Here is a 27,432-nt window from a genome sequence, read left to right on the forward strand (position 1 = left end):
TATTTCCATTTGTTTTTATTAAGTTTGTTTCGGATTTCCTCTGTCTGTGATTTTGATGGATATATAGATACAAAATAGGAAAAAAATGTACTACTTAATTTTAATGTCTGTGTGTAGTTTGCCTTTTATTTGATGATTGGGTTTATATGCTGCCATTGCAGAGCTTTTCATTTCCTCCTAGCCAAGCTAATGTTGAGAGAATGGCTTATTTTCCTTATCATGCTTTTCACTAGAAATGGACTCTAAAGGAAATTTTACTATTTGGTCTCTTGTTACCAATTATACAATCTAAGGAAAGATAGCACAGTGTAATAACCCCTCAAGCTGCATTTCACATAGCAAATAGTTATCATATGTCTATTATATTTTAAAGCATTATAGTTACTTAAATAAGATAAAATACTAACTTTAATTTTGCTGTGTGGATAAGTAACCTACTCACCCGGATCATTTTTGGTCATTTTAAAACCACCAAAACTTCCAGGCATTACTCCTTCTGATCTTCATACTTTATGACCTTCCAATATCTTTGATAATGAACTTTATTTCACTCTGTTACTTTTAAGCATGTTAGTCTTATTGTTACCTACTCATAAAATAACTTATTTCCATTTTCAGAAAATTACTCCTGTCTATATTTATCTTGCAGATTTTAGTTAAATGATCACATCTCATTTTATCTTTGACTATAATAGCCACTAAGGCAGGGACCATTGCTATGTTTACTCACTACCTAATTCTTGGAACAGAGCCAGGCATACAATTAATAATTGCTGAATTACCTGTGAACTATATTTACTTAATTATCTTCTGCTTAATTTTTTAAATTTACATTTAGATTTTTGTCTCATTTTATGAGGAAAGATTCCTGTCCTCCTGAGCCTGACGTAATTTGAAAAGAGTTTGCCACCAGCTATGCTAAACATGACTACCCCTTGTCCTACATAATTATTTCCCATGATTTTCCCTCCTGAAAGTGGAAAAGATGTTCATATGAAAATTGGTTTAATTCTTACTAAACATTTAGCAGAACTAGTTTTTAATGTATTATGCTATATTATCAAGCCACTGTATAACTAGTTTTAAATTTAACATTTTTATAAATGACAAAGACCTGTAGTAGTTTAGAAATTATACACATCATTAGCTGTTGTAAAGAATCACTTTTTTCAAAGAGCAATAAATTCTTAATAATTAATTGTCTTTGGATCATTCATTTTCTTATTTATTGGTGATGCAAACAGAACTTAAGTTGTATGTGACAAAATGATTGATTTCAACAATAGCAGGCACAGATTTATCTGTCAGATCTTATTTTCTAAAATGTGAAAGAAACCAAGAAAAGGTATTATTATGCCTTTTGTTCAGATCATCAGGATTGTTGGTCAGAGACCTATTAGTTATGAGAATGGGTCAGTCAGTATTCTCTAAAATTCACTTATACTTTAGTTTGCTTCTCTATACTTTAGCTTGCTTCTCTAAGTTTGAACTGTGGCAACATATATATCTTTCTATAATATATCCATTATATTTCTGAGAACATTTAAAATCTATTAATTAAAGGTGGTTTTGTTAGCCACCCATAGCCCTTCTAATGAATCTCAATTATTTTTACATTAAGATTATTAGGAATAGCAACATAGTAACTGCTGATATGTTTGTGTGTAGTAATTTATAATGTAACCAGTGTATATGATATATATATATGATATATGCCATACATGAATATATATGTACACACATATATACAGTACTCAATATAACCTCACAATCAAGGTTTAGTATAACTACGCATGTATCCTTTACCTTGGTTCTCTATTATATGGGCATTGTAAAATTTCATACTTTATAATTTTTAGCGTTTTATTTGCGTTATTTAAAGAATCTGTGTGTATGTATAAAAGTCTATTTAATATTGCAAATATATTTTCACATTTTGATTATTTATGGTGCTAGTGTGACATGTCATTGTAATTGATAATGATTGGTAGCATTATCAATTACAATGACATGTCACACTAGCACCATAAACATCGCTAACAAAATATATGCGTGAACAGTGCACTGAAAGACGTGTGCACTTTAGTTTATGAGCTATGCACTCTTTTACATACTATATTTGTAAATGTTTGATATTTAAAAGAATTCCATGTATATAAATTCACCTATATTTTAAATACACTGTTAAGCCGCTTGTTTTTTTATTGTTGTCTCTAATACCAGGTTTCTTCAACAGCGGTTAAAAAAGGCCGTGCCTTATAACCGAATGAAACTTATGATTGTGGGGAATACTGGGAGTGGTAAAACCACCTTATTACAGCAATTAATGAAAATCAAGAAGTCAGAGCTCGGAATGCAAAGTGCCACAGTTGGCATTGACGTGAAAGACTGGCCTATCCCAATAAGAGGCAAAAGGAAAAAAGACCTCATTCTAAATGTGTGGGATTTTGCAGGTATTTATTTCACTAGAATTTTAAAGTCACATTTATCTTTTATTTAGAACAAGGATTTAAAACCTGAGTTTTATGTTTCAATACTGCACAGAGACCTAGTGTATCCTGCGGAATTATTCCAAAGGTGGTTACTTCTCCGAATTATACCCTTACCACCAGAATGGAGAAGTATATGGAGTGAAATGTTAGAAACTAGTAGATGCCAACTGAAGCTGAACTTGGTTGGTAACTAATGCTTTTGCTAAAAGTTGCCAATCCCTAGTACAATCCAGTATAGTCTTTTGAACATTGTTGATGGTTTGTCTCTTTTTTTGTATGCTAACTAGTAGATAATGTAACCTAAAAATTTGTTTTGAAAAAGGATGCTTGCTTGCCTAGTGTCTGGAAGGCTAAAAAAAAAGTCTGTAATCTTTGTTTAGGTCGGGAGGAATTCTACAGTACTCATCCCCACTTTATGACCCAGCGATCACTGTACCTGGCTGTCTATGACCTCAGCAAAGGGCAAGCTGAAGTTGATGCCATGAAGCCTTGGCTCTTCAATATAAAGGTGATCTGTTCTAATCTTTTGAACATAGAAAATAATTCTCTCTCTTTTTTTTTTTTTTTGTATGTAGAGTCATTTATTTGGGGCAAATAATTGCTTCAGTCTCTTCAAATAGTGTTTTTTTTTTGTTTTTTTTTTTTAAAGTTGACACACTAAATTTTGCGTTGGGAAATTTTCAGTGTAATTGAGTTGTGACATAAAAAGAGTGTGTTTCGTCATGGTGAGAGGCATAGATGCTTTTGAAACCCTTGTATGCTATAAAAATTGAAAATATATATGTTCAACTGTTTTTGGTCATATTATTTCTTAAATGGAATATAAACTTTCCTAATTTAAAATAAGCTATACTTAAAACCAAAAAAAAAAGAAAGAAAAAGAAAAGCAATCTATGTATCACCCGCTATGTCCTCAGTGGCAATTTACAATGAAGGCTTTCAAATCTTACACTTTCAAATGGCACCAGATTAATATGCTCTTTTTTCTTTTTTTTTTGTAAATTGAAGCATAGTTGACAATATTCTCTTTTATTTGGAATCTCTTTTTGTTTTCCATTGTCTCTTGCTGTCATGCTGTTAGCTATTCCTTACAAGCTTGTTTTGTAATTTTAGTAATTTTTTTGAACTTGTTTGTGTTTTGACTTTATTATAGCTAGCTAAAGTGAGCAAAAATTACAATAGCACTAATATTTCAGTCACTTTTTTGTTTATTGTAGACTCCAAAGAGAATGACTTTAAAATGAATTCAGGAGACGGAATTTGTAGATAAGGAAGAGAAAATATAAACCATATATTACACTTTGAAATAGTTTAGGTGTTTATTAAATGCTTATTTTATTAGGAAGTCCAAAGCACACTTAGTGTTTAACCCATTTTAAGTCATAAAAAAATATGTTCCTAGTGTTATATAGGCCACCTGAAAAGTGATAATTGAATGAAGTAATTATTGAATGAAGAAGGGGCATACAACTGATTTCTAAAAATTTCTTAAGGTTATATTTTTTTCTTAGATTTAAGGAAGGAAAGAGAGTTGTTTTTTTCTTCTTGGAGTCTTTTCTCATTTTTATTCAAGTGACTTTCATAGAAAGTGAATATTAATGGCAATATAAGTAGACTTGATTTTAAAACAGACACAAGAGTCTTTTGTGCCTTTTCTGTAGGCCCGTGCTTCTTCTTCCCCTGTGATTCTTGTTGGCACACATTTGGACGTTTCCGATGAGAAGCAGCGCAAAGCCTGCATAAGTAAAATCACCAAGGAACTCTTGAACAAACGCGGCTTTCCTGCTATACGGGATTACCATTTTGTGAATGCCACTGAAGAATCCGATGCCTTGGCAAAACTTCGGAAAACCATCGTTAATGAGAGCCTTAATTTTAAGGTAACGTGGTTAATGCCTACTGTAGGCTGGTAGATAAATATAATTTATGAATTCTCATGTTATGCAACTGCTTAAAAATGTCAGAAGTCTTCAGAATATCTTAAAATTGTGAAGTTCTTTTCATAGCTGTTAGCTTATTAAAGTAGTTTCAATTTTAAAATTATTTATGCCATACTTCATTTCAGATTTATAGAAATGGGAATAAAAATAATTGGAGGATCCTGAGAGAAAACTGAGGGAGTATCTGAGAGACTGAGAAAATATTTCTGATACCCTTTCTCACCCAACTTCCTGTAGTGGTGATGCAATCAAAAGGCTAAACATGAATGTTGGGGTCTTGAAATCATCTTTCTTCTGTTATTTTTGGACTGTTGTTTCTCCATCTGCTCCTTTCTTTTGGAGTTCCTATTTTATGCTCATCTTGATCTTCTGTACTGCTCTTTCTAGTCTCTTCTCACTGTGATTCCAATTCCAGATATTTTTTCCTCAATATATATATATTTTTTTCATTTAGTCACTAAAATCACTAATTCGGTTTTCAACAATGTCTAAGTAATTTTTTGGTTCATACAAATGAGGTTTTTCATTTCGGGAATTATGTTTTTGATTTCTAAAGTTCCCTTCTAGTAAGCCAAATATAACTTATAAGGTTCATATACAAATAAATTGGTTCTCAGGCAGAGCACTTATTTCGAATACTTGCAGGGGAGAAAAAAATCTTCCTTGGGTTTTACAGACAGCATGATGTAAATTGTACTGAAAAACGCCCTGAATAGTTTTATATGACAATCACAGTGGGGAATTTCAGTTTTAGTCCCTGTTGACTTAGCTCATTAACACTAATGATCGGGACACGGCTTATAACTAGGGTCCTGTTTTGCCTGGACAGTCCCAGCATAATTATTAATAGTGTCTCACTACAGTCTCAAAAGCATTCCAGTTTGGATGATATGTTATATGGTTGCCCTGGTTGTAACATGTCAGACGGTTAGCTTAGTTCTGTTCCATTTCCACAGATTATGCTTCTATCCAAAACCTAATGAGCCATTTATAAATATGCTGGTCTTCGTGGTGCCCAAGATGATAATTTGTATGTTTGTATGTTTCAACATATTTATCAGTCACTAAAAGGTTTTACCAAGGTGGCTCAGTAGCGACATTTTACGTAAGGATGACATTTATTTGCAGATTTTCCTACTTTCTTGTGGAACATATGATTTGAGAGTAATATGACTTATAAGAAACAAATATACAATTCATACATCCAATTAAATATTCTCTTTATCCAGATGGTTTTCTTCTGAGACTATACCTGTACTTATCTAACTTTGTTGCTACTTATAATATTTTAATAGCTTTTCTTTTTATCATTGTTGTTGGAGCATACATTATATTTTTAAGAAAAACTTCTTGGAGGATAAGTTTGTTTTGAAAAAGCCCGAATTTAGTTGGAAGTCTATGGATAAAGTGGTTAGTTTAAGTTGGACTGGTACTTCTTTTGTCTAATAGCAAATTATCACTATCAATCAAGAAAACCATATTTCTTCCTGCATTTATAAATGAAATCTGAAGGCAACAACCATATAAGGAAGTAAAACTAAAGCTTTGAGAAATAGCAGTATTATTTGAAGAAAGGTATATATTGCTAATGGGTGCATCATTCTGGCATATTGGTTTGAAAATTCATTTGACTGCTTTGCAGAATAGTGACTCTTTCAAATGACCCAGAACTAATGAGCCTGCCAGAACTTGAATATTCTTTCCTCCTTAAGGTGCTTCAACCTGTATTTAAAATAGTAGTCTTTAATCTATTAGAGATTATTTTTTGCCCTCTCATTTGTTTTTCGGCTTTTCCTTTTATCTTGGCTCGTCTCTAGTCTTTCCCTGTCTCACTCTTAACTTGGGTCTGTGCAGACTCTAGAGTAAAAGTGTGGTGTTTTTTTGTTGTTGTTGTTTATTTGTTTGTTTTGTGTGTTGTGTGTGTGTGTGTGTGTGTGTGTGTGTGTGTGTTTGGCTGTCGTTGACCTAACACTCAAATTAAAAGGATTAGTAGGACAAAACACATTTTAATCTTGTCGAACCCATTAGCAGAAAGGGATCCTTTGTTGGCCCTATGACCCAGCCCTATGAAATTCATCCCTTTTCTATGCTATTTGCTTTCTGTGAGAACCCTTGTTTCCTTCTATATGAAGGTTTTCCTTATTGGGTTAAAAAATAAACTTCAGTCTGAAGTGCTATATTATCTTAATTCATAAGTGATGCAGAAAGGGATTATGTAAAGTGGAGGATAGTGGAATTGTATTTAATTGTCTGGGGCAAGGGATACAGGAAAGCAATCTTTCAAATGACTGGAGACAGATATGTAAGTAACGGTTATAGCAGCTGTAAATGACGCTCCTTAAGGTTCTAGTTACAAATAGAAAAAGAGCAAGTTAAGTTTTGTGTATGTGTTTGTAAACCCAATTTCTATTTGTAGTAAGTTTAAGAATTCAGGTAGAAATTCTGATAGTTACTGTCAGGTGAAAGAATATACAAGAATATATTCAGAATCGAGAAATGGGGAGAGTTTGCCACCTGGTGGTTTTGAAAGGCGTTTTAGTTACTGTTAGAGTTGTATTTCTATTTCAAATTAGATTTTCATGAAAAAGAAAAGTTTGGAAAAGACTTTTATTATAAAAACTGTCATTTTAAGGCCATTTGATTTTTTTTATTTTATATATTTTTAAATTGGTAAACAGTGATTAAATTTAAAGGGTAACATGTCAGAATTATTGGTGTTTAGATGATGTTTTATTTTCCCATATTCAAGGCTTTCATAAAAAAGCATAGCTTGGGTGAAGAAATTTCATGTTTGTCTCCAAGCTTCACAGTTGACATGTATATTCCACTAATATAACATTTTGCAAATAACAAGAACACAATTTAATGTTTTACCTCAGGCTGTGGATATTTTCATCTAGTAAGTATGGTCCAAAAGCTCTTCTGACACTGATTTCTTATGCTAGCATATATATTGCATTTAAGTTTAATGTCTTAGAAAACAGGAAATCCCTTATTTATCGTTAGTGATTTATCCAAGGTTTCGCCTTGGATAGCTAGATAAATATTTCCTCTCTGGATAGCTAGATAAATATTTCCATACTATTATATTTAATAGCTCTTCAAAATTGGCTTCTGTGTTCATATTTTTTATTTTAATGTCATCTTATTTATTCCTCACAATTTAAATAGTTTTACATCACATTTTGATTTTAATTACAAATATACTTGTGAAAAATATACCCCTTTCTTTAAAAACTATTAGCACTGAATTTACCAACCACCTAATATATGAATAAAATGGGTTTTTATAGCTTGTCATTTGTAATTACATAGATCCGAGATCAGCCTGTTGTTGGACAGCTGATTCCAGACTGCTACGTGGAACTTGAGAAAATCATTTTATCAGAGCGTAAAAATGTGCCAATTGAATTTCCTGTAATTGATCGGAAACGATTATTGCAACTTGTGAAAGAAAATCAACTGCAGTTAGATGAAAATGAGCTTCCTCACGCAGTTCACTTCCTAAATGAATCAGGTTTGTGTGTTTATTTGTTTCAAATTTTTTCAAAGCTTAGCTGTAGTTATTTATAAAAAATGGATCTGAACCTTGTTAGAATTTATATTTAATACTCAACCAAATATATATAGAATTCTTTAATAGGCCACTGAATTTTGCTTTTTGGAGGTTCATCACCTTCACTGATATTAAGTCATATTTCATGTCATAAGAAAAAAATTAGAAATCATCTAAGGGCTGTAGTAGAAAGAGTCTCTGAGCAAGAGTTAAAATGTAGGGGTCTAGAACTATACTACTCAGTAGCTGTGGAATCCTGAGCATAAAGCGTATCCTTTCATAGTATCAAATGAACTTAGTGTGTGTGGAAGTTGTTTATATACCATAAAAAAGGGTTATTATTGGAATGGTACTAATGGGGCACTTTGAGAATCAAAGATTGCTTGAGATGATGCAGTTACTGAGGAGCAGATACTTCTTTATAATATTGGGACTTCAGAGCTTGAGAACTAGGATGCCCTGGTTATAGTCCCAGCCCTGCCACTAGCTATGCTGAAGTTTTCTCGTCATAAAATGATGAGGTGGGATTAGATTTTCTCTCTCTAAAGCCCCTAGATATTTTCATATTCTAGATTCTATGTGTCACTGTTTGATTTTTACTACAGGGGTCCTTCTTCATTTTCAAGACCCAGCACTGCAGTTAAGCAACTTATATTTTGTGGAACCCAAGTGGCTTTGTAAAGTCATGGCACAGGTTGGTGTCTTACATTTTGGTGGCAGGGGGGTAATGGTTGGCGAGAATAACAAATGGCACCCAGGGTATTGAGCATGATTGAGTTTGTGTTCAGTTAGGATAGAAACTACTGTGAATATAGAAAACTGTAGAGCATTTCATGTAGAAGACTGCTTAAAGAAGAGCTTCATGGAAGAAGGAAAGATATCTTAGAGTTTACTTTAATGTCTTTAATGTTTTTAATGTCTTTAATGATAGAGATGTTTGTGCCACTCTGTTCCATGGTGCTTTTCTAGATCTTGATGATATTTTTGGTTTGGTTGTTGACTTAGTCAATTGAATGAAAGCTTTATGAAAATTCCTGGGGTAAATCATATGAAAAAATTGGATTGGTGAGCCTGTGAAAACTCTATATAATAACTTGGTCTATAAACTCTAGATAACATGGAGGGGGGAGTTTTGACTCTTGAGAGGATGGACTGAGCTCTAAATGGATACAATTTTTAAAAACATTTATGGCAGTAGTAATAGCTATCTTTTCTCCATTTATATTTTGTAGGGAAAATGATTTCTTCTTCCAATGACAATCAATTACCAATAAGTTTAATTAATTATAATGACCCATCTCTATAGGTTTGCTGCCGAAAACCACTCAAACAGAAAAACACACTAGCTCAGGGTTTCTCAATGTCAGCGTTATTGATTCTTGGGGCCAGAAAATTCTTTGTTGTCATCATAGGATAATAGCAGCATCTTTGGCCTCTATCTACCCTGTAGATATTACTAGCACCTTCCCCGTTATGACAAGCAATAATGTGTGTAGATATTGCCAAATATTGCTGGGGATGCAAAATCATGGCAGTTGAGTCTCCAGCGTGTATACTTACTGCAACTACTTTGGTTTATGAGTATAATTTGTAGTTTTGCATGTGGCTCCCTGAATCCCTAAAATGATTATTTTTTTTTATATTAGAAGTCTCTCTTCTAATTAAACCATAATACCGTGTTTCCCCAAAAAGAAGACCTAGCCGGGCAATCAGCTCTAATGCATCTTTTGGAGCAAAAATTAATATAAGACTCAATCTTATATTATATTATATAAGACCCAATATTATATTATGTTATGTTATGTTATGCTATGCTATGCTGTGCTATGCTATGCTATGTTATGTTATGCTGTATTATATTATGTTATATAAGTCCTGGTCTTATATTATGGTAAAATAAGACCGGGTCTTATATTAATTTTTGCTCCAAAAGATGCATGAGAGCTGATTGTCTGGCTAGGTCTTATTTTCAGGGAAACACAGTAGTTAAATTCCCGAAGATAATCTTGATGCCATCTAAGGAAAAAAAAGATGTCTTGAAGAGGGAACTTATTTAGGGCTATCCTATACCACAGAACTTGAGAGCATATTGAAACATTTTAATTGGCAATTAATTGTAATGGGGTTGATATTTACTGTTTTGGTAGATCTTCTAAGGTAACTTTTCCTTTTGCCATGTGCCATGGAAAATGTGATTTTACTCGTCTGCTAAATGATAATGGAACCAGTAAAGTGGGGGCACACGTTCTACAGCCAGCATGACCTGTATTCAGGTCTCTTATAATACTTACTTTGTGATATTTCTTAATGTTTTAAGCCTTTTGTTTTTTTTCACTTGTAAAATAAGGATACTAACAGTGTTATCTTCTACATTGTCTCCCTAGTTCACTGTAACTGAGAAGTAAATGTTAGCTAATTTCATATTTCACTTATTTGGTAATTAAGTGTCATTATTTGGGAAATGAGAAATAAAGTCTTCAAAACTGTAAAGATGTACTTTTGGAAAATGTGCCAGTATGCACCTAAACAAAAAATATGTGAGGTAGATATGTTCTGTACAGCAAAGGGAATTTAAAATATATCCTGAATATTTTATTGTCCTAGGTGGCCTAACTAAACTTTATCTAGTCAAGAAAAGGCTAAAGTTGTGCCGAAAAGTGGTGCATTTCCATATAAACTGGGAACATTTAAAGTTGCAAAAATGTGGATAATACCAGAGTGGGAATATCTTATTCAGTGGATTAAGGAAGTGGTTCATATCAGAATCACAGTCTCTTAGCAAAAACAAATTTCCACCATGACCACAATAAAATCTCTGAAGATTTTTTTGGATTAATTAAGTTGAAACTCAATGAAGTTCTTCTCATTAGTATAAACATGTTAATATATGTGTTAATATAAGTCAAGAATTTGAACAGCTTCAAGTTATTTTGAAAGATAGATCTAAATGGTTAGTAAAATGGTAATTTAAATTTCTTATTAACTTAAAAAATAAATAGCATCATTTTTATTTGTGGTAATACAGTGAAATGTATCATTTTCACTGAGGTTTAAAGAGAGTGAAAGCTATAAATAATCAAGTGAAAACAAAAATGACTCGTCAGACACCCATCCATCAGCAAAAATAAATAGGAGTAGTCACCTCATGACAACAAGGGCAGGAATAATTTCCTAGTGCAGCAGCTCTGATGAGCCTACCCTCCTTCCATATTCTCTGAGCTGTTAGGTCACTCAACTTATTAAAGAAACTTTCATCAACACACAGAGAAGTTTGCAAAACTCATTTAACTGTATGAAAAAAGATATGAATGGGATTTATTGAATTAATCAGGTGGAATATTACAGAGCTTCCATGACAAAGTAATCTTGATAATACCATGTGTGAGGACTTTGGAAAATTCTCTTTCCTTGCATAAGGGCATAAGTTAGTCTTATAAGTTACTAGGCTGAAGGAATATTAGCAAGTCTTTTAAAGGTGGTAAAATGAAGATACTGTTTCAATGTTCTATGGCTATTTAACAAGATACCCCAAAATTTGGAAGCTTAAAACGTCAAGTTTATTATTTCTCACTATTCTGTGCATTGATTGGGTTCTGCTCCACAAAGTTTTGGCATGGGTCATTGAACTTGGCTGGAATGTCCAAGAAGGCTACACTCACCTTTTGATGTATTGGTGCTCCTCCATGTGCCTTTCGTACGGCTACTTCTCTTACAGTACAGGCCCAGAAACTGGTACAGTGTCACTTCTTTCTTTTTTCATTTCTTCACCAATGTATATTGTATTCTTTATTTTTTTCTTTTCACTTTTATTTATTTAAGTGTGTTTTTCCAGGACCCATCAGCTCCAAATGAAGTAGTTGTTTCAATCTAGTTGTGGAGGGCGCAGCTCACAGTGGCCCATGTGGGGATGGAACCGGCAACCCTGTGGTTAAGAGCAATGCACTCTAACCAACTGAGCTACCCGGTTGCCCTATTGTATTCTTTTTTTTAAACTTAAACTTATTGGGATGACATTGGTTAGTAAAATCACACAGATTTCAAATATACATTTTTATAATACTTCATCTATATATTACATTGCATGTTCACAACCCAAAGTAAAATCTTCCATCACCATATATTTGACTCCCTTTTTCTTCTTCTACCACTTCTGCCACATTCTAGTGACCAAAGCAACCACAAGGCCATTTCAGATTCAAGGGGAAAGGAGATGAACTCCTTTCTTGATGGATTGAGCAGCATACATGTGTAGGGAGGAAATGAATTGATATATCCATCTTTGAAAACAATCTGCCACAAACACATATGCATATAGATATACTAAAAAATCAAGCACAGACCATTTTTAAAATCAATTTGTCTAAGGAAAATGGAATATGTATATAATAATGGCTCACATATGAGGGGTTACTTTGTGCTTTTCCAAGATTATCTCATCTAATTCTCAGAGAAACTTTTTAAAATAATACTATGTTAACCCCCATCTTGAAGATGAAGAAATTGAGTGACAGGGAGGTTAAATAATGTATCCAAAGTTACATATTTAGGAAGAGGTAGAATTATTAGGATTTCAGACCACATGGTTTGACTCCAGTACCTATAAGCCTAACCCTAGGATAAAATGCAGCAAATTTCGTTTTCTCATTCAACCTTATTTATTAAATACTATGTTCTGGATATTGTTCTGGTGCTAGAACTATAGCAGTAGACCAAACGATGTCCCTATACTCATGGAGCTGACAGTCAAATGGGAGGAAATACTAATATATAAATACTTATGTCAGGTGGTACAGAGTCATTTTATATATACATATATATAATATGGTTGGGGATAGAGAGTGAATTGTCAGACAAGTTGTTAGTAACTTAAAATCACTAAAACAGCAAACAATTCTTTTTACCATCTAAATTTTAAGAATGATCTGAGATTTCTATAAAGTGTACAGTATAGAAGCCCCCAAATATAGTATTTATTATTTAAAAACTCATAATACGTTTTCATTAGCTATCATTATGTTCAGTCAATCATGCATTTATTAATTCACTAACCATTATATGTACGAAAGAGTAAAACAGAAATAAGACAAGTCCTTGGGCCTAAGAATTTTAGAATTCAGCATTTCAGGCAACTACATAAAGTAAATAACATTTGTTCCTATTTAAATATCCCTTAAACATTATAGATGCACTAAAGAAATTAAGCACAACCCTCTTTTAAAAATTAATTTGTCTAAGTAAAATGAATAGGAATACGTAGATAGTAATGGCTAACATATGAGGACTTGCTATATACTAAAAATTGTGATATGTACTTTGCATGCCTTATGCGTGTTATATCTTACTGCATTCTGATGGCAATCTAAGTGATAGTCACTTTTATTATCTCATTTTACATAGAAGGAAGCTGTGGCTTAAAGAAATTAAGTACCTTTCCGAAGGTCCCCTAGCTAGAATAGGGCCTGATTTGAACCTGGGTTCTTCTGACATAAATATTTGTAACTGCTGTGATGATGATCAAAGCTCAAGGTATGGTCTTCACATTAGAATTATCTGGGTTTGTGGTTAAAAAGCAGACTCAAGACTCATCACAGACCTATTGATCTCAACTCTGAGTAGAATCCAACATAATTCAGTAGTTACTTTGTTGAGAATCACTGAACTGTGCTATGTAGCCTCTCTTCCCATTGATGGAACCATCTACTATTATATAAATGTAAAATAATATTTCTATTGCAAACAGAAGTGATAACGCAGTCTGGAAGATAATTTCCCTAGGAATCTATTAATGAAACTGTAATAAGGATGTGGGGTATTAGCTTGATCTGTTGATTGGAGTTGGGGAACGCTTGAAGTTTATTGGGTTCAGAGGATTTTCATAATTTCTGATCTGAATTTACTGCCTTAATTTAATAACTTTTTTTTTTTTTGAGGGAAGTGGATGACCCACTAGGCTTCTAGGATACATGGCTGTTCGCCTGAGAAATTAGGTCCTGTGTTATACTTGATAATGTTAAAATTCTGATTATTTTCACTGAACAAAGGGACACAAAACACTTTAAATTCAAAACTTTTTAGAAAATAAATTCCAGTGATTATTTATAAGATTAAATCTTTCAGATTTTGACAGTGAAAGTGGAAGGCTGTCCAAAACATCCTAAAGGGATTATTTCACGTAAAGATGTGGAAAAATTTCTTTCAAAGAAAAAGAGATTTCCAAAGAACTACATGCTACAGTATTTTAAACTCCTAGAAAAATTCCAGATTGCCTTGCCAATAGGAGAAGAATATTTGCTGGTTCCAAGCAGGTAAACCAAAACTTAAAAATTTAATTACTCTATGGAAACTCACCATCTAGTTTATCGTTTTAATTGTCAAAATAACAGCGATCTATGATAAATATAGTAAGTATTTTTTTTTGCTTCTTGTGTAAATGTTCTGAAGTATAACATTTACTTTTAATGAAAATACTACGTTTGGCATTTTAAAGATATAGTAAATGACTTACTTTATGTATATAATTACTATTTGAAATACCATTGCTTAAATTATTTAAGAAAGATAAATGGTGGTGATTATTGTGTGTGTGTGTGTGTGTGTGTGTGTGTGTGTGTGTGTGTCTTCTTACATGGTACTGAGAGAGTTATTAGGAAAGTTTTGGGCAGATAGTGAGTTTTGAACAGAGTCTTAAAAGAACTTATGACTGAATTTTCAGAGGAAAGGGGCAACGCAATGGAGGCCTAAGCTCTAACCCTGTATTATAGAAATTTTTCTTATTTCTTTATAAGCATCTGGGGAATGTTATAAAGTAATAATGACATTGAAAAGTGTAAATTGCATTGATTGATGGATAGTAGCCAATTCTAAAAATAGATATTCAAGTTTTATGTAATCCTTTGATACTTGTCTATGCATAACTAATTGTAATAACTTATTTATTAGTATAGATAAGATTAGTGAAAACAATTTCATGCATCTGCTTCATCTGAACATAGATTTGAATTGATTAAATCATCACTGAATTTTTAAAATAGGAAGCGCATGTAGTACAAGAACATTATAAAAAAATGCAACAGCTTAGAATATTTGTCTTCAATTCATTGATTTCAAGTAACACAGGTTGGGTGTTTTATGAAGCTGTATAATGATGGTGTCCTTTTGCCTTTAGTCTGTCTGACCACAGGCCTGTAATAGAGCTTCCCCATTGTGAGAACTCTGAGATTATCATTCGACTATATGAAATGCCTTATTTTCCAATGGGATTTTGGTCAAGATTAATCAATCGATTGCTTGAAATTTCACCTTACATGCTTTCAGGCAGAGGTATGTATTTAAGAAGGCTTAATATTTAAAGAAGTTAGGGGTAAAACATATTAAAATTAATATGTCATTTTCTCAGGATTTACTTTTTTGTAAGGCAGCTGAAAATCAGAAAATAATCTCATAAACTGCACATTGGACAATATAAAGACACATGTACTCATATAAGTTGATGCAATTTGTCAAGAAGAAAATTCCTCAGATCCTCGTTAAAGGCCCATTTGTTCATATTTTAGACACATTTAAAATACATATGAATATCTTGCTTTCCAAGCCAAAGCACACTAAAAGCAACACCTGTAAAAGGTGCATTACTAGGAGTCATTGGTTTACACACACACACACACACACACACACACACACAAAGAAAACTAAAAGTGGGGTCGGTAATAGCTCTATCTGCTGCACAGTCCCTGAGTGGCTAATAAAAATGAGTATTCATAATGCTAGCTTTTTATTTTGCAAGAAAAAATTCTTAGTGCTCCAATGGGAAAATATATATATATATATATACATATATATATATATATATTTGTTTAAAAATTAGCATTATAAAGGTGTTACTGTATTCTGAAATAAACTTTAACTTGCTTGCAATTAATCAACATATAAGAAGTTACACTGCATTAAAACATTCAGGAAGTTTTGGTTTTAGCATGACTACCAACTTCTTTTTAAAAGTTATGAGAACTTACGATCCTCTTTCTTCATCGATTAAACATATTAATCCTAAGCAGTTTAATATGTTTAATCTTAGCTTATTGACTTGAAATTTATCTTAGATTTTGTGCTGGGCATTTTGTTTATTTTATTGCAGAACTAATGATGAAATATTTAGTATCATATTTAATGGCTATAGATGAGGATTATCAATAATTATTCCAATACTTTCTTTCAAAACAAATATTAGGTTTGTGCAATAATTTTTTGTGCGGTTTTTGTAATTATTTTTAACCTTTTAAACCGCAATTACTTTTGCACCAATCTAATATATCTCTATTACCATCACTTGGGGTGTGTGCAGTGATTTCCCCCCCCATTTAATTTATGGAGTAATTAATGATTAATAAATACACTTGGGTCCATTTAAACTTCTTTCAGAACGAGCACTTCGCCCAAACAGAATGTACTGGCGACAAGGCATCTACTTGAATTGGTCTCCTGAAGCTTATTGCCTGGTAGGATCTGAAGTCTTAGATAATCACCCAGACAGTTTCTTAAAAATTACAGTTCCTTCTTGTAGAAAAGGTAAGGAAATTAATTTGAAACTCTGAATTGTACCACTAAAGTAATCTAAACTTCTTAAATTTCTAGTTACTCTTTTTTAGCTCTGCAACAAACAGAATAAATTTCAGAGAGGGTGTTGATGAGCTCTTCTTTGGATTATGTAGGCTGTATTCTTTTGGGCCAAGTTGTGGACCACATTGATTCTCTCATGGAAGAATGGTTTCCTGGGTTATTGGAGATTGATATTTGTGGAGAAGGAGAAACTCTGTTGAAGAAATGGGCATTATATAGCTTTAATGATGGTGAAGAACATCAAAAAATCTTACTTGATGACTTAATGAAGAAAGCAGAAGAAGGTATGTGTTGATACAACTTACAAATGCTTTTAAGTGATCTTTCAATATTTGTGAAGTGGGTTTTGTAATAAATTATTGAGCTATATTAAATTTTATAATAAATTATTTGTTTTGTAATAAATTGTAGAAATTATTCTTATCCATAAAGGATGAGTTAGAGGAAACTACATTCAATTATAGTGACAGTTTAGAAAAATGGATTATATTTGTTACCAGTAAGATCTCATGTTCTAGATTCAAAACAATGTTGATTTAAGAGCATGGGTACTGGCACACGGAGCATACTGACATAACTTCATCTGTGAAATGGGAATACTAAGAAAACGTACTTCATAGAATTGTCACAAGGATTAAAATAGATGACATATGGAAATAACTTAGCAACATGCCAGCCATATAATAAGTGCCCAGGAATGTGTTAAAAGTAGAGAATAATAATTTCCTAGTCAGATGTCAGGTAGTCTGAAGCAGTTCTGAATCCTACTTTATAGCGAGTGAGTCTAGGAATGAGTTTTTGAAACCCCAATAGATATATACAAATTCAACCTTTAAACTTTGTCAAAATTTCTCGATAAAAACAGGATTGGTAAGAAAATCTAAAAAATTAATTAGAACTCATAACAAATATGTGATTATTTTCTAAAGAAAGTCAAAAGCACAAATTTATATACGTCCTTTAAAGTTTGTTTTTTAAAAAATGTTTTACGTACTTCTCAGGAGATCTCCTAGTCAACCCAGATCAGCCAAGGCTCACCATTCCAATCTCTCAGATTGCTCCTGACTTGATTTTGGCCGACCTGCCTAGAAATATTATGTTGAATAGTGATGAATTGAAATTTGTACAAGCTGCAGAGTTTCTCTTAGGTAACTATTTTTCTTGGTTTGGGAATAAAAATTAGCATGCAATTTTTTCTTTAATATCTAAAATATTCAAATTTAATTATATTACCATGGTTTTTGTGTCCTTATATATTTGTCATTTTTTTCCCCCTTCAGAATGATGTATTTTAAAGCAATATCATGTGACAGATCTGGAATTTGCTTTGTGCGCACTCTTACTGAGTAGGTTAAAGATAAGGATGGAAATATCATGGAAGCACATATATTTATAAAATGTGTCCTTGCATTTACTTTAATTGCCCGGGATGGGGGAGGCTGAGAAAGAGGTTTTCAGTTGACTAACAGCCATTTTTCAATTTCAAAACGACAACGTGAACGGCCAGTTAGCTTTGGGGCTAGGCATGGGGCAAAGAGTTAAGATAATTTTTTCAATTTGACTCCAGAATGACCTCAAAAGAGCTTTGTTTTTATCAGATGTATGGAAGTTGGAATAAAAACTAGTTTGCGGAAAAGATAATGAATGTGGCTTTTGATGAAATGTGATTGAGGTTTGGAGGAGCATGCCAGTGGAATTCTCCAGCACAAAGTTGTAAATATAGGATGGAGTTCAGGATGTAGCGTGTGGCTGTAAACGAAAATGTGAAAATTCTCTACATATAGGGATAGATGAAGTTAATGAATGGATGAGGTAATTGAGTAGGGAGTGCATAAATGGAAGATAAGAAGACTAGGGACAAAATCTTTAGGTGCATCTTAGTTCAGGGAGTAAAAGAAAGAAGAGGAAGCATTAAAGGAGACATGATTCAATGAAATAAGTGGGTCAGGTTTATCTTTAAGTATATAACAGATACAATTACAAGAGACATGATTTATTTCATTTTTCTGCTTGGAAAGATTAACTTATGTGCTTTGTACTTTTTTTTTCAAAAGGTGATGGCAGTTTTGGATCAGTTTATCGAGCAGTCTATGAAGGAGAAGAAGTGGCCGTGAAGATTTTTAATAAACATACATCACTTAGACTGTTAAGACAAGTAAGAAATCCAATAATATGATTACATTAAATCATACATCGTTAATCTCCTGGAACTCTTGTTTTGCATGTTTGTGAAAATGCAAAATGATGACCACATTTCCCCCAAAAGTTTACTTGAGTTTAATTATGAAATTCCACTTTGTCCTTTCTTCATGGAGTAAAAATGTTTTGTTTCATTTCTCTTGTTGAAAACAAAGAAAAAACAGTTTTCTGAGAACTCTTGTTTTAGGCTTCACAGCTATATAATACAATTACAGAAGAAACGAAGGTACCTCTTTTGAAATTTGTATTTCAAAGGAACCAAAATCCATATACAGTAGACCATTTAAAAACTTTTCTTGACCTCAATTAAGTCACATGTTCTTTTCTCAACAAGCACTTATATTCATGGCAGTGCTGTGTGCTGATTGGTTTAGGCTTGTGTTACTGAACCAATTACTATGGTAATAAGGATGGTATTGCTTAGAATATTCCCACCTTTCCCTGAGGCTGGGGTTGGGGTCCATTCCCAACACCATGGTTCATGGGCTACATGGGTGAAGACTGGATACCTCAGCAAAAATCAGGGTACTCTTAAGAAGAAAGAAAGGTGCATGGATGTCGAATGCATAACCAAGAGTGGTCACTCCGGTAACCCTCTCTTGTTTTTAGTCCTGGTGGAGATTTATTTCTTTTTTCTGAGTCTTTCCTGGCAGTGGGAATGAGGAAGAGAGACAAAGGGAGAGCAGAGGTAAAATCCAATGTGAATTCTGACATCTTATACCAGAACTCAATTGTATGTTTGAATCTATTCATTCTTTTTCCCTTGGTTTATTAAAAAAACGAAAACAAAAACAAAATTTCCCTGGATTTATTAAACAAACAAAACAAAACAAACAAAAACTTTGTGCCTGAATCTGAATTTAAGTAACTTATGTAAAACTTAAAAAATACACAGAATATATTATTTACTCTGAATAATAAAAATAATTTCATACCTGAGCAAAATATCCTGGAGTAATTTTGATTATTAGTACCAAAAGTCACACTATCGCTCTAGGAATAAGCTAATAAACACTTTGTATATAGAAGCAAGTCTGTGAATCAAATCTGGGCACAATCTCTTTCAATCTGTAGGCAATTTGTTTTAATATATAAATTGATTTTTCAGCCTGGGTCATTACTCTTCAATATATCATGTATTTCAAATTTTAGGTAATGTGCTCAGGGAACCTGTTGGAAATCAGAACAATAAAAATGTGTACAGAATTGATTAGTGCATAGGCAGCTAGGTGAATCAAAGAATCGTTAGAAGAAATAGAAACAGTGGAGTGTACATAATATACTTCTTTAAAATAAAAAGGAAAAGAAAAATCTTCAGTGTTTGGTACTGCATTTTAAGGGCCATTCTGCCAGTGGTCATGAATTGTGGCTGATCATTATACTTTCTTGTTTTTCTCTCAGTGAGCTGCTTTTCTAGGATAGAAAACTTGGATTAAGCTTCTTTCTGTGTCTATGAAAGAAAAGAAAACAGAGCTAATTTGATTTGTGCTCATTGGTTTCAACCAACTGTGCTAATCAGACATAGAAGAAAAAGAGATTTTTATCTCCTAAGGATATACAATTGCAGTCTGAAACATTTGTTCTTCGGAAATCCCCTCTCAGGGTATTCAGCCTTTCTTCTTCAGCCAGCAGATTTCTCTACACTTCAGTTTCCTGATAAATGCAGTTGGCACTGATACTTCCCATCTTTGAAGCTGGTTGTTCAGAAGCAGAGCTCCTATAGAAATCACTGTTTAAAACTTGAATCAATTTAATATCACCGAAGCTATGGATTACAATTTCAGAGTAAAGTAGAATGTGCCGAATAAAGTGTATAATGGAATTAAAAAACAACATCATAAAGGAGACTGTAAAGTCTCACATGATGTGGTCTAGAAGAAGGATTGTTTCAGAATAGAGACCTCTCTATTCAAGCTAAAATGGCATCTCTGATTTCTTGGATTGGAGAAATTATAGCTGGGGATTGCTTGAGTAAGGGTGGTCCAAAGTAGGTCACTCTGAAGAAGTGACAGCATATATACATAAGCTAAGATCTGAATGGCAAGAAGCCTTCAGTTCTGTGAAAGGTGAAGAGATTTCCAGGAAGCAGGATCAGCAAGGGCAGAGACCCAGTGGCTGGAAGGAAGGAGCCAGGCCTGCGCCAGGGCTTGAATGAACGCCGGTGATAGTGGAGGGGTGGTGAATGAAAAGGAGAGAGAAAGGAGTTTGGGTGTGAGAGGTGGGCTGGGGCCAGATCAGGTCAGGCCATGAAGGCTGTATAAGTACATGGGGTTTATATCTAAGAGTAAGGGAAGTCATGAGAATTTTCAGGAGAGGTTGATGCCATATATGTCTGTGGCCTTAGACATTTCCCTCATTAAACTTTTCTAGTTATTAAACCAGAGATGATACACAGGTTATAGCCCACATGGCAGTTGCAGTTGGTTTATAGTGGCTGCTCAGAATCCTGGGCTGAGAAGGATTCTGTGGCTAATTAGGATTAAGTAGTTAAGATTGACATGACCTGTTAAACATGACCACATGTGTGTCCTGTCCCTGCATTAAGTGTTCTGATAAAAGCAGAGAAAAGGGAAAACTAGAACTTAAAGTTTTAATTCAAAACAGAGCTTTAAAACCAGCAGTTTATTCCTGAATATGTGGGAAATAGACAAAAACCTCAAAGAAGTGGACAGTTTGCTATAATTTAATCACCCAGAGCAAGCCGTGCTTAAAGTGTTGATGCACTGAAGGAAGGAGATACTGGGTCAGAGGTGATGTTGTATTGCTCTTAAATGGTGTTTGACTTTTGCAGGAGCTGGTGGTGCTTTGCCACCTCCACCACCCCAGCCTAATATCTTTGCTGGCAGCTGGGATTCGTCCACGAATGTTGGTGATGGAGCTGGCTTCCAAGGGCTCCCTGGATCGCCTGCTTCAGCAGGACAAAGCCAGTCTCACGAGAACCCTGCAGCACAGGATCGCACTACATGTGGCTGATGGTTTGAGGTAGTTAATTAGGTCGTGTGGTATCCTAGTCAGTGTATGACAAGGATTAACGCAGACTTATTCTCAGGCTCTGAGAATAGCACTTCCCAATAACATGGTGCCTGGTAACATTTCACAGACAACTTGGGTGAAAAACTACCATTTCCCTGATTAAACTTTAAAATTTGATAAAAACAATAGTAGGAAAGTCACGTGGAACCTCATAGCTCGTAGTAGTAGATCTTGAACTCAGGAGTCCAGCTTCAGAGCCCATGGACTTAACTTTGTATTTAGCTTGCCTCCTCTAGAGAAGTAAATGTTAGGCTTCAGTGTATCAAGGAAAGTGTCAATTAGCATGGATAGTTCTAATGAGGAAAGGTGAGTCTTATTTCTGAAGGGGACTAGAGTGATTTGAGTCAGGTTGCTCTGCAGGACTGTAGTGTGTCTCAGAGGCACACCCAACCATGCAGCCAGACAGTAGCTAGAGCCCTGGATAGGCAGTGCAACAGAGTGGAAAGGCCGTGGTCTTTGGAGAAAACAGGACTGGGATGGATCTGCTCCACACACTTAGCGACTGGGATTTTATATCTCTGATTCTCTCTCTATTTTAATAGTCTCTAAACTGTGACTAATACTTAATGGGAAAATGTTTTGAGGACTTTTGTAATAACTGAACACATCCCAAATTAATCTTTTGACTTTCCTCTCCTCCATCGCTCCCCATCTCCAGTCACCCTGTTATTTCATCTTAGACTCATCCTTCATTCTTTCCTTTCTCTCACATTCTACACCTAATCCTTCAGCAGATATTTTCAGCTCTGCTGTCAAATATATCTTAATGCAGCTACTTCTTACATCTTTTCTCTCTACCACCAGAGTCCAAGCAGCTGTCATTTCTCCTTGCCTAACTGGCCTCCCTGCTTTCGCCTTTACCCCATATTGTCTATTCTTTACGCAGCACCCAGAATGATTTTTCTACCATGGATGTTGGGTCAAGTCTGTCTCCTTTTCAACGCTCTCCTACCTCGTTTTCTGGTCACTGTGCTCAGCCACTCTCCTCCCTGAGGTTTCTTGAATATGCCAGAGGATTTAGACCAGCTCTTCTCTCGGCCAGGAACATCTGACCACAGGTTTCCTCTTGGCTCATTTCTCATTTCATTCAGTTCTCTTCTCAGAGAGGATGCCCATGACTACCTCATGTCTCCCTAGTACTTATAGCACTTATTGCTGACTGCTATTCTTTATGTTTTTATATAAAGAATTTTTGTTTAATGTCTGTCTTTGTCACTAGAATCTAAGCATCACAGTAGTAGGGACATTTTATCACATTCACCATTGCATCCCAGCACCTAGAACAGTGAGCCTTCAGTAAATATATGTTGGTATTAGGGAAAGAGGGAAACAGGGGAATGGAGAAAAACAGCACCTGGCCATAGTAGTCACACAGTGGATGCAAATTTCCTTCTCTTCTGAAATACTGTGTCTATTCTTTTCTACTGTATCCAGAAATGTAAATGGAATGGGCAGTAAAGAAAACAAACAAACACTGCTCACAAACAAACAAAACCAAACCTGGAGGATATAACTCTTAGTAATACAGAGAATCTAATAAGTACGTAAAATAAGTATATTGCCCTTCATGAAAGAGTCTGGAAACCTGTGGAAAACGTACAGGTTATTAAATGTAATACAGATTTGGATTTGGGTTGAAATATCTACTTTTGAACACCAGGGGGAACCTTGTGTTAAATTAATCTAGATCAAGTGCAACAATGTCGCCTCTATTTCAGAGCTGCTTCAGTGACTTTCCTTAATTAAACTAACTACACATCCTAGTTTTTCCCTCATTCTTCCACATAATCCCCGAAGTGCTCATTTATAGACCATCAAATTGGTATTTCTTATTCACCATAGTTTAAAAGACCACATCTCTAAAATAACCTGTTCTGGTTCTCTGAGACCTTACTTTAAAAAAACAAATCCAGCAGTTTTTGATGAAGTAAATAAAATCCCAGCGTATTTCCCCATAATTTGCCTGATTTGTTCTCAGCATAATGCCAAGACAGCTTTCTGTATTTTGTGCCCACGAGGGTAGTTGATTTCACTAGCTAGCCATCTCCCACCAGCACTAAGTAAAAATTAGCATTAAGGTTTGTCTTCCCAAATATATTTTAGCATCAAGTTATAACTACAGTGGTAGAAAGAGACAGTAAAATCGCACTCCTTTGGAGTCCCTTCAATGATGGAGGCATTTAGAAGTGACACACAAGAACTTTCTTCACATCACATATTTTCTCTTCCATAGTCCTTCCTTCAACTATTAGCTTGCATCTTTTATTCAGTCTGCTCCTTTGAGCTCTTTATCATCATTCTCAACTACATATGAAGTTATAGATGTTTCCCATATGTTTCTATGTTTCAATATATTAAAAATTGAATTTACTTTCTCTGCTGCTTCCTCCTACCATCAATCTGTTCTGTCTCTCATATCTCCTACTTGCCAGTGAAGATCCTTATGGTTACATCCAGCCCAATCCCCTCCCCAAAAAGTAAGTATCTATCTTCTGCCAGGTTTTTGACTATCTTACTTTATCTTTTTAATGCCATTACTGCTGCCTTGGTCCATTACCTCCAGGGAATTATCAGAATATTTCTTCTAAAATAAAAATCTAAGTATGCCTGAAATTTCCTGGTAGTTCCAAGTTACCTGCAAAGTACATCCAAATGCCTCAGTGTAGCATCAAAAGTCTTTATGTATGCCTCCTTCCGCTCCACGGCCCTAACTCAACTGAAGATCTTGACTTTTCATTGACATCCATGTCTATCTTTGCATGTGTTATTCCTCGTTCCACAAATTTGTCTGCCTAGAGAGCTCATTTTCCTCTAGAATTGGCTTGCATACCATCTCCACAATGAAGTTTAACCACACCATGAAGAGTTAACCTCTGTATAACATGTTTCTTGAGACCATTCCATGCAGAACTTTGTGTTAGGTGCTGAAGAGGGAAAGGTAGGGATTATATCATTCTTATTTATCAAGGTTGAGAAATGGCGATCTAGTGGGAGAGTCTGCTGTGCTGTCTTGATCTCTGTGCTTTTCGCCCTCTGGCTTCCCTATAGCACTTGGTACGCACCACGTTTCTGCAACCCTATTTGAGTACCTGTTTCTCCTTCTATATTGTGACCAACCCCTCAATATACACTGATGATAATCACGATTAAAGAGTGACTAACTCTGTTTATATAAGTTTTTAAACTAAAATATTTGATAATGCCCGCTGACACATAATACATAAATGATGGCTGAATTATTTTCAGTAAGGCAAAATCTGCACTTATTAATATTTTAAAAGCTATTTTACTATTGAATTATTTAAACTGTGCTTCTTAAGGTTAAATTCTGTAATTGAACATTTTAACTAACCCAGGTAATCTTTCTCTCCCACGGACATTATTTCACATTTTTTTTTTTTTTTTTTTTACCCTTTGTGAAGGGTTTTACTTTTTTTTTTTCCCCCTTTGTGACGTTTTCTGAAAGAGTCTGTATTCTGTAAATATTCTGAAAGAGGTGTGCAATATGAAGCATTTTGATGCTTTATGTATGACTTGGCTTTACCTTTTTACTTCTTAATCTCCCAGCTTTCTCTTCAGCCGGGCAAGAGTAACGAATGGCCTTTCAGTAAGCCCTTAGTAAATTTTTCTTAACTTACTGTTAAGGTCAACTTCATTAGTATATTTATCTTATTTTTCAGCCAAAAATATGTGCACCGAAATGAATAGGCCTAATGTCAAATGTCCTAGTTATATTCAGGGAGAGAAAGAATCTTCTCCTGCATTAATTGAAGCAATTAAATGATGCATACACGTTAGGCCATCATGCAATGTAAAGTTCAGGATATTGCTGCTGCTCTGCTCCTCCTAATCCGTGGCAGTGATTGGTACCAGGTAATGGAGTAAATATTTACTGATACAATGTGAACCCAAACCAAAAGCCACAAACAAACAAAGGACTGAACTGTACCGGTATTAAGTTCTGTGAAAGATTGTTTTTGCAGTAGATCGTGATATCCCTATGAGGTCACATGGAAAGCTATAGCAAATTTGACATCATGGGACAGGGAAGACAGAGTTGGGGAGAATCTGAAATTAGTGGATGTTTATGGAAAGGCAATGGTAGAGTTACTTTAGTAGTTGGAGCACAGTTGGAGCACAGTGGTAGCTCTCTGGCCATGTTTCCAGAATTGACAAGGCCTGGTTGAGATTAAAACCTTATTTTGTTTTTTGTAGTAACTAGTTTTTAATCTTTACCGTCAGTATCCAACTCTAGTTGCATACGGTTGAATGAATCAGTCTCAAAAAGGAAAGACTTTAACATCATCCAACATCACCTTTCCTAAGACAATATTTTACTCATTCCAATGCTCAGTTCAAAACGTCGTCAACCTTAGTTTATAATAGAATTGTGTTTAAAGTAAATTACATCTTCAAAAGGGAACAGTATTGATAGCTAGGGAAGTCTTTTATTTTGACTTGTTATTATTGAAAAAGTAAAAAATATTTTCCAAAAGATTACGAAGCATTTTAGTCAGAAAAAAGAAATATCAAAGGAGAAATAGAATAGAGTTTAATAAGCTGAGATATACTGGTACATGGTTTAAAGAAAATCAAAACTATCAAATGGGAGTTACAACAAAATCCTATCAACTCTTATTTAACATATTTACTTTTCAAACTAGTGAAAATATTCATATGATCATTGAAGGAATTCAGAATTCTTTTAAGGAATTATTAATATTAAGGTAACGAAAAAAAAGTCTCCAAAAACTGGTACTTTGTTTGAAGTAGTTGTGCCTGAAGTTCAAATCATTCACTTATCGTGATTGACCTGTTTTGATTTTGTTTGTGTTCTTTTTAAAAGCATAAACTTACTTTGTAATATTGGACTTGTATGTTTTGATTTCCTTCTACAATATCTCTTAACTTTGAGGGTCAAACTTAGCAAAGAATTTGTAGTATTTTGCATAGTGGGTATACATATTTAATACAATCATGACAAAACTTATAGTAATAATGTCATCACATTTTAGTAAGGTTGCCTGTGCATTTTCTGGCAGATACCTTCACTCGGCTATGATTATATACCGTGACTTGAAGCCCCACAACGTGCTGCTTTTCACCCTGTATCCTAATGCTGCCATCATTGCAAAGATTGCTGACTACGGGATTGCTCAGTACTGTTGTAGAATGGGGATAAAAACGTCAGAGGGCACACCAGGTGGGTGATCAGGTTAACTTCACGATTCCCTCTTCAAGACGGGTAACCGGTGTCTTCATCTTCAGGTGTGAGTTCAGGAGAATCAGGAAAACACTGTAGCCTGTCACATTGTGATAGGATATTTATTGGGTGACTAACTGTGACCAGCACATTGTGACTTTGATCTTTGTATTCTGTAGGGGAAAAACAATATCAACTGACATGATTTTTTCATGGGAAAAAAAAAGTTAAAAAGAAAGAATGTTTGTTGTCAAGTCGCATGTTAAAAGTTGGATTTTGAAAACATTTACATACTCCAGAGGTGGTAAAAAGGAACAGCAGCAGTTTTAATTTAGGTTCTGTTGACACTGACATTTACCTACAAATGAGGCAAACCAAATCCAGGTTTACAAA

At 34.3% G+C, this 27,432-nt stretch overlaps 1 protein-coding gene across 2 annotated transcripts in view; it reads left to right on the forward strand.

The window, feature by feature from the left end:
* The window catches only part of LRRK2 (leucine rich repeat kinase 2), a 124,934-nt gene that overhangs the window by 70,358 nt on the left and 27,144 nt on the right, over nucleotides 1-27,432 (forward strand). For both annotated transcript variants that reach the window (XM_033118152.1, XM_033118153.1), the window contains exons 29-41: nucleotides 2,224-2,453; nucleotides 2,873-3,000; nucleotides 4,154-4,372; nucleotides 7,748-7,949; nucleotides 8,594-8,682; nucleotides 14,106-14,293; nucleotides 15,154-15,308; nucleotides 16,407-16,553; nucleotides 16,697-16,888; nucleotides 17,606-17,752; nucleotides 18,659-18,759; nucleotides 21,595-21,785; nucleotides 26,879-27,039. In XM_033118152.1, the coding sequence (XP_032974043.1) occupies nucleotides 2,224-2,453; nucleotides 2,873-3,000; nucleotides 4,154-4,372; nucleotides 7,748-7,949; nucleotides 8,594-8,682; nucleotides 14,106-14,293; nucleotides 15,154-15,308; nucleotides 16,407-16,553; nucleotides 16,697-16,888; nucleotides 17,606-17,752; nucleotides 18,659-18,759; nucleotides 21,595-21,785; nucleotides 26,879-27,039 (2,150 nt within the window). The remainder of the gene's footprint in view (nucleotides 1-2,223; nucleotides 2,454-2,872; nucleotides 3,001-4,153; nucleotides 4,373-7,747; nucleotides 7,950-8,593; nucleotides 8,683-14,105; nucleotides 14,294-15,153; nucleotides 15,309-16,406; nucleotides 16,554-16,696; nucleotides 16,889-17,605; nucleotides 17,753-18,658; nucleotides 18,760-21,594; nucleotides 21,786-26,878; nucleotides 27,040-27,432) is intronic.

Source organism: Rhinolophus ferrumequinum, chromosome 10 (assembly GCF_004115265.2).
Source record: "Rhinolophus ferrumequinum isolate MPI-CBG mRhiFer1 chromosome 10, mRhiFer1_v1.p, whole genome shotgun sequence".
NCBI classification, from domain to species: Eukaryota; Metazoa; Chordata; class Mammalia; order Chiroptera; family Rhinolophidae; genus Rhinolophus; species Rhinolophus ferrumequinum.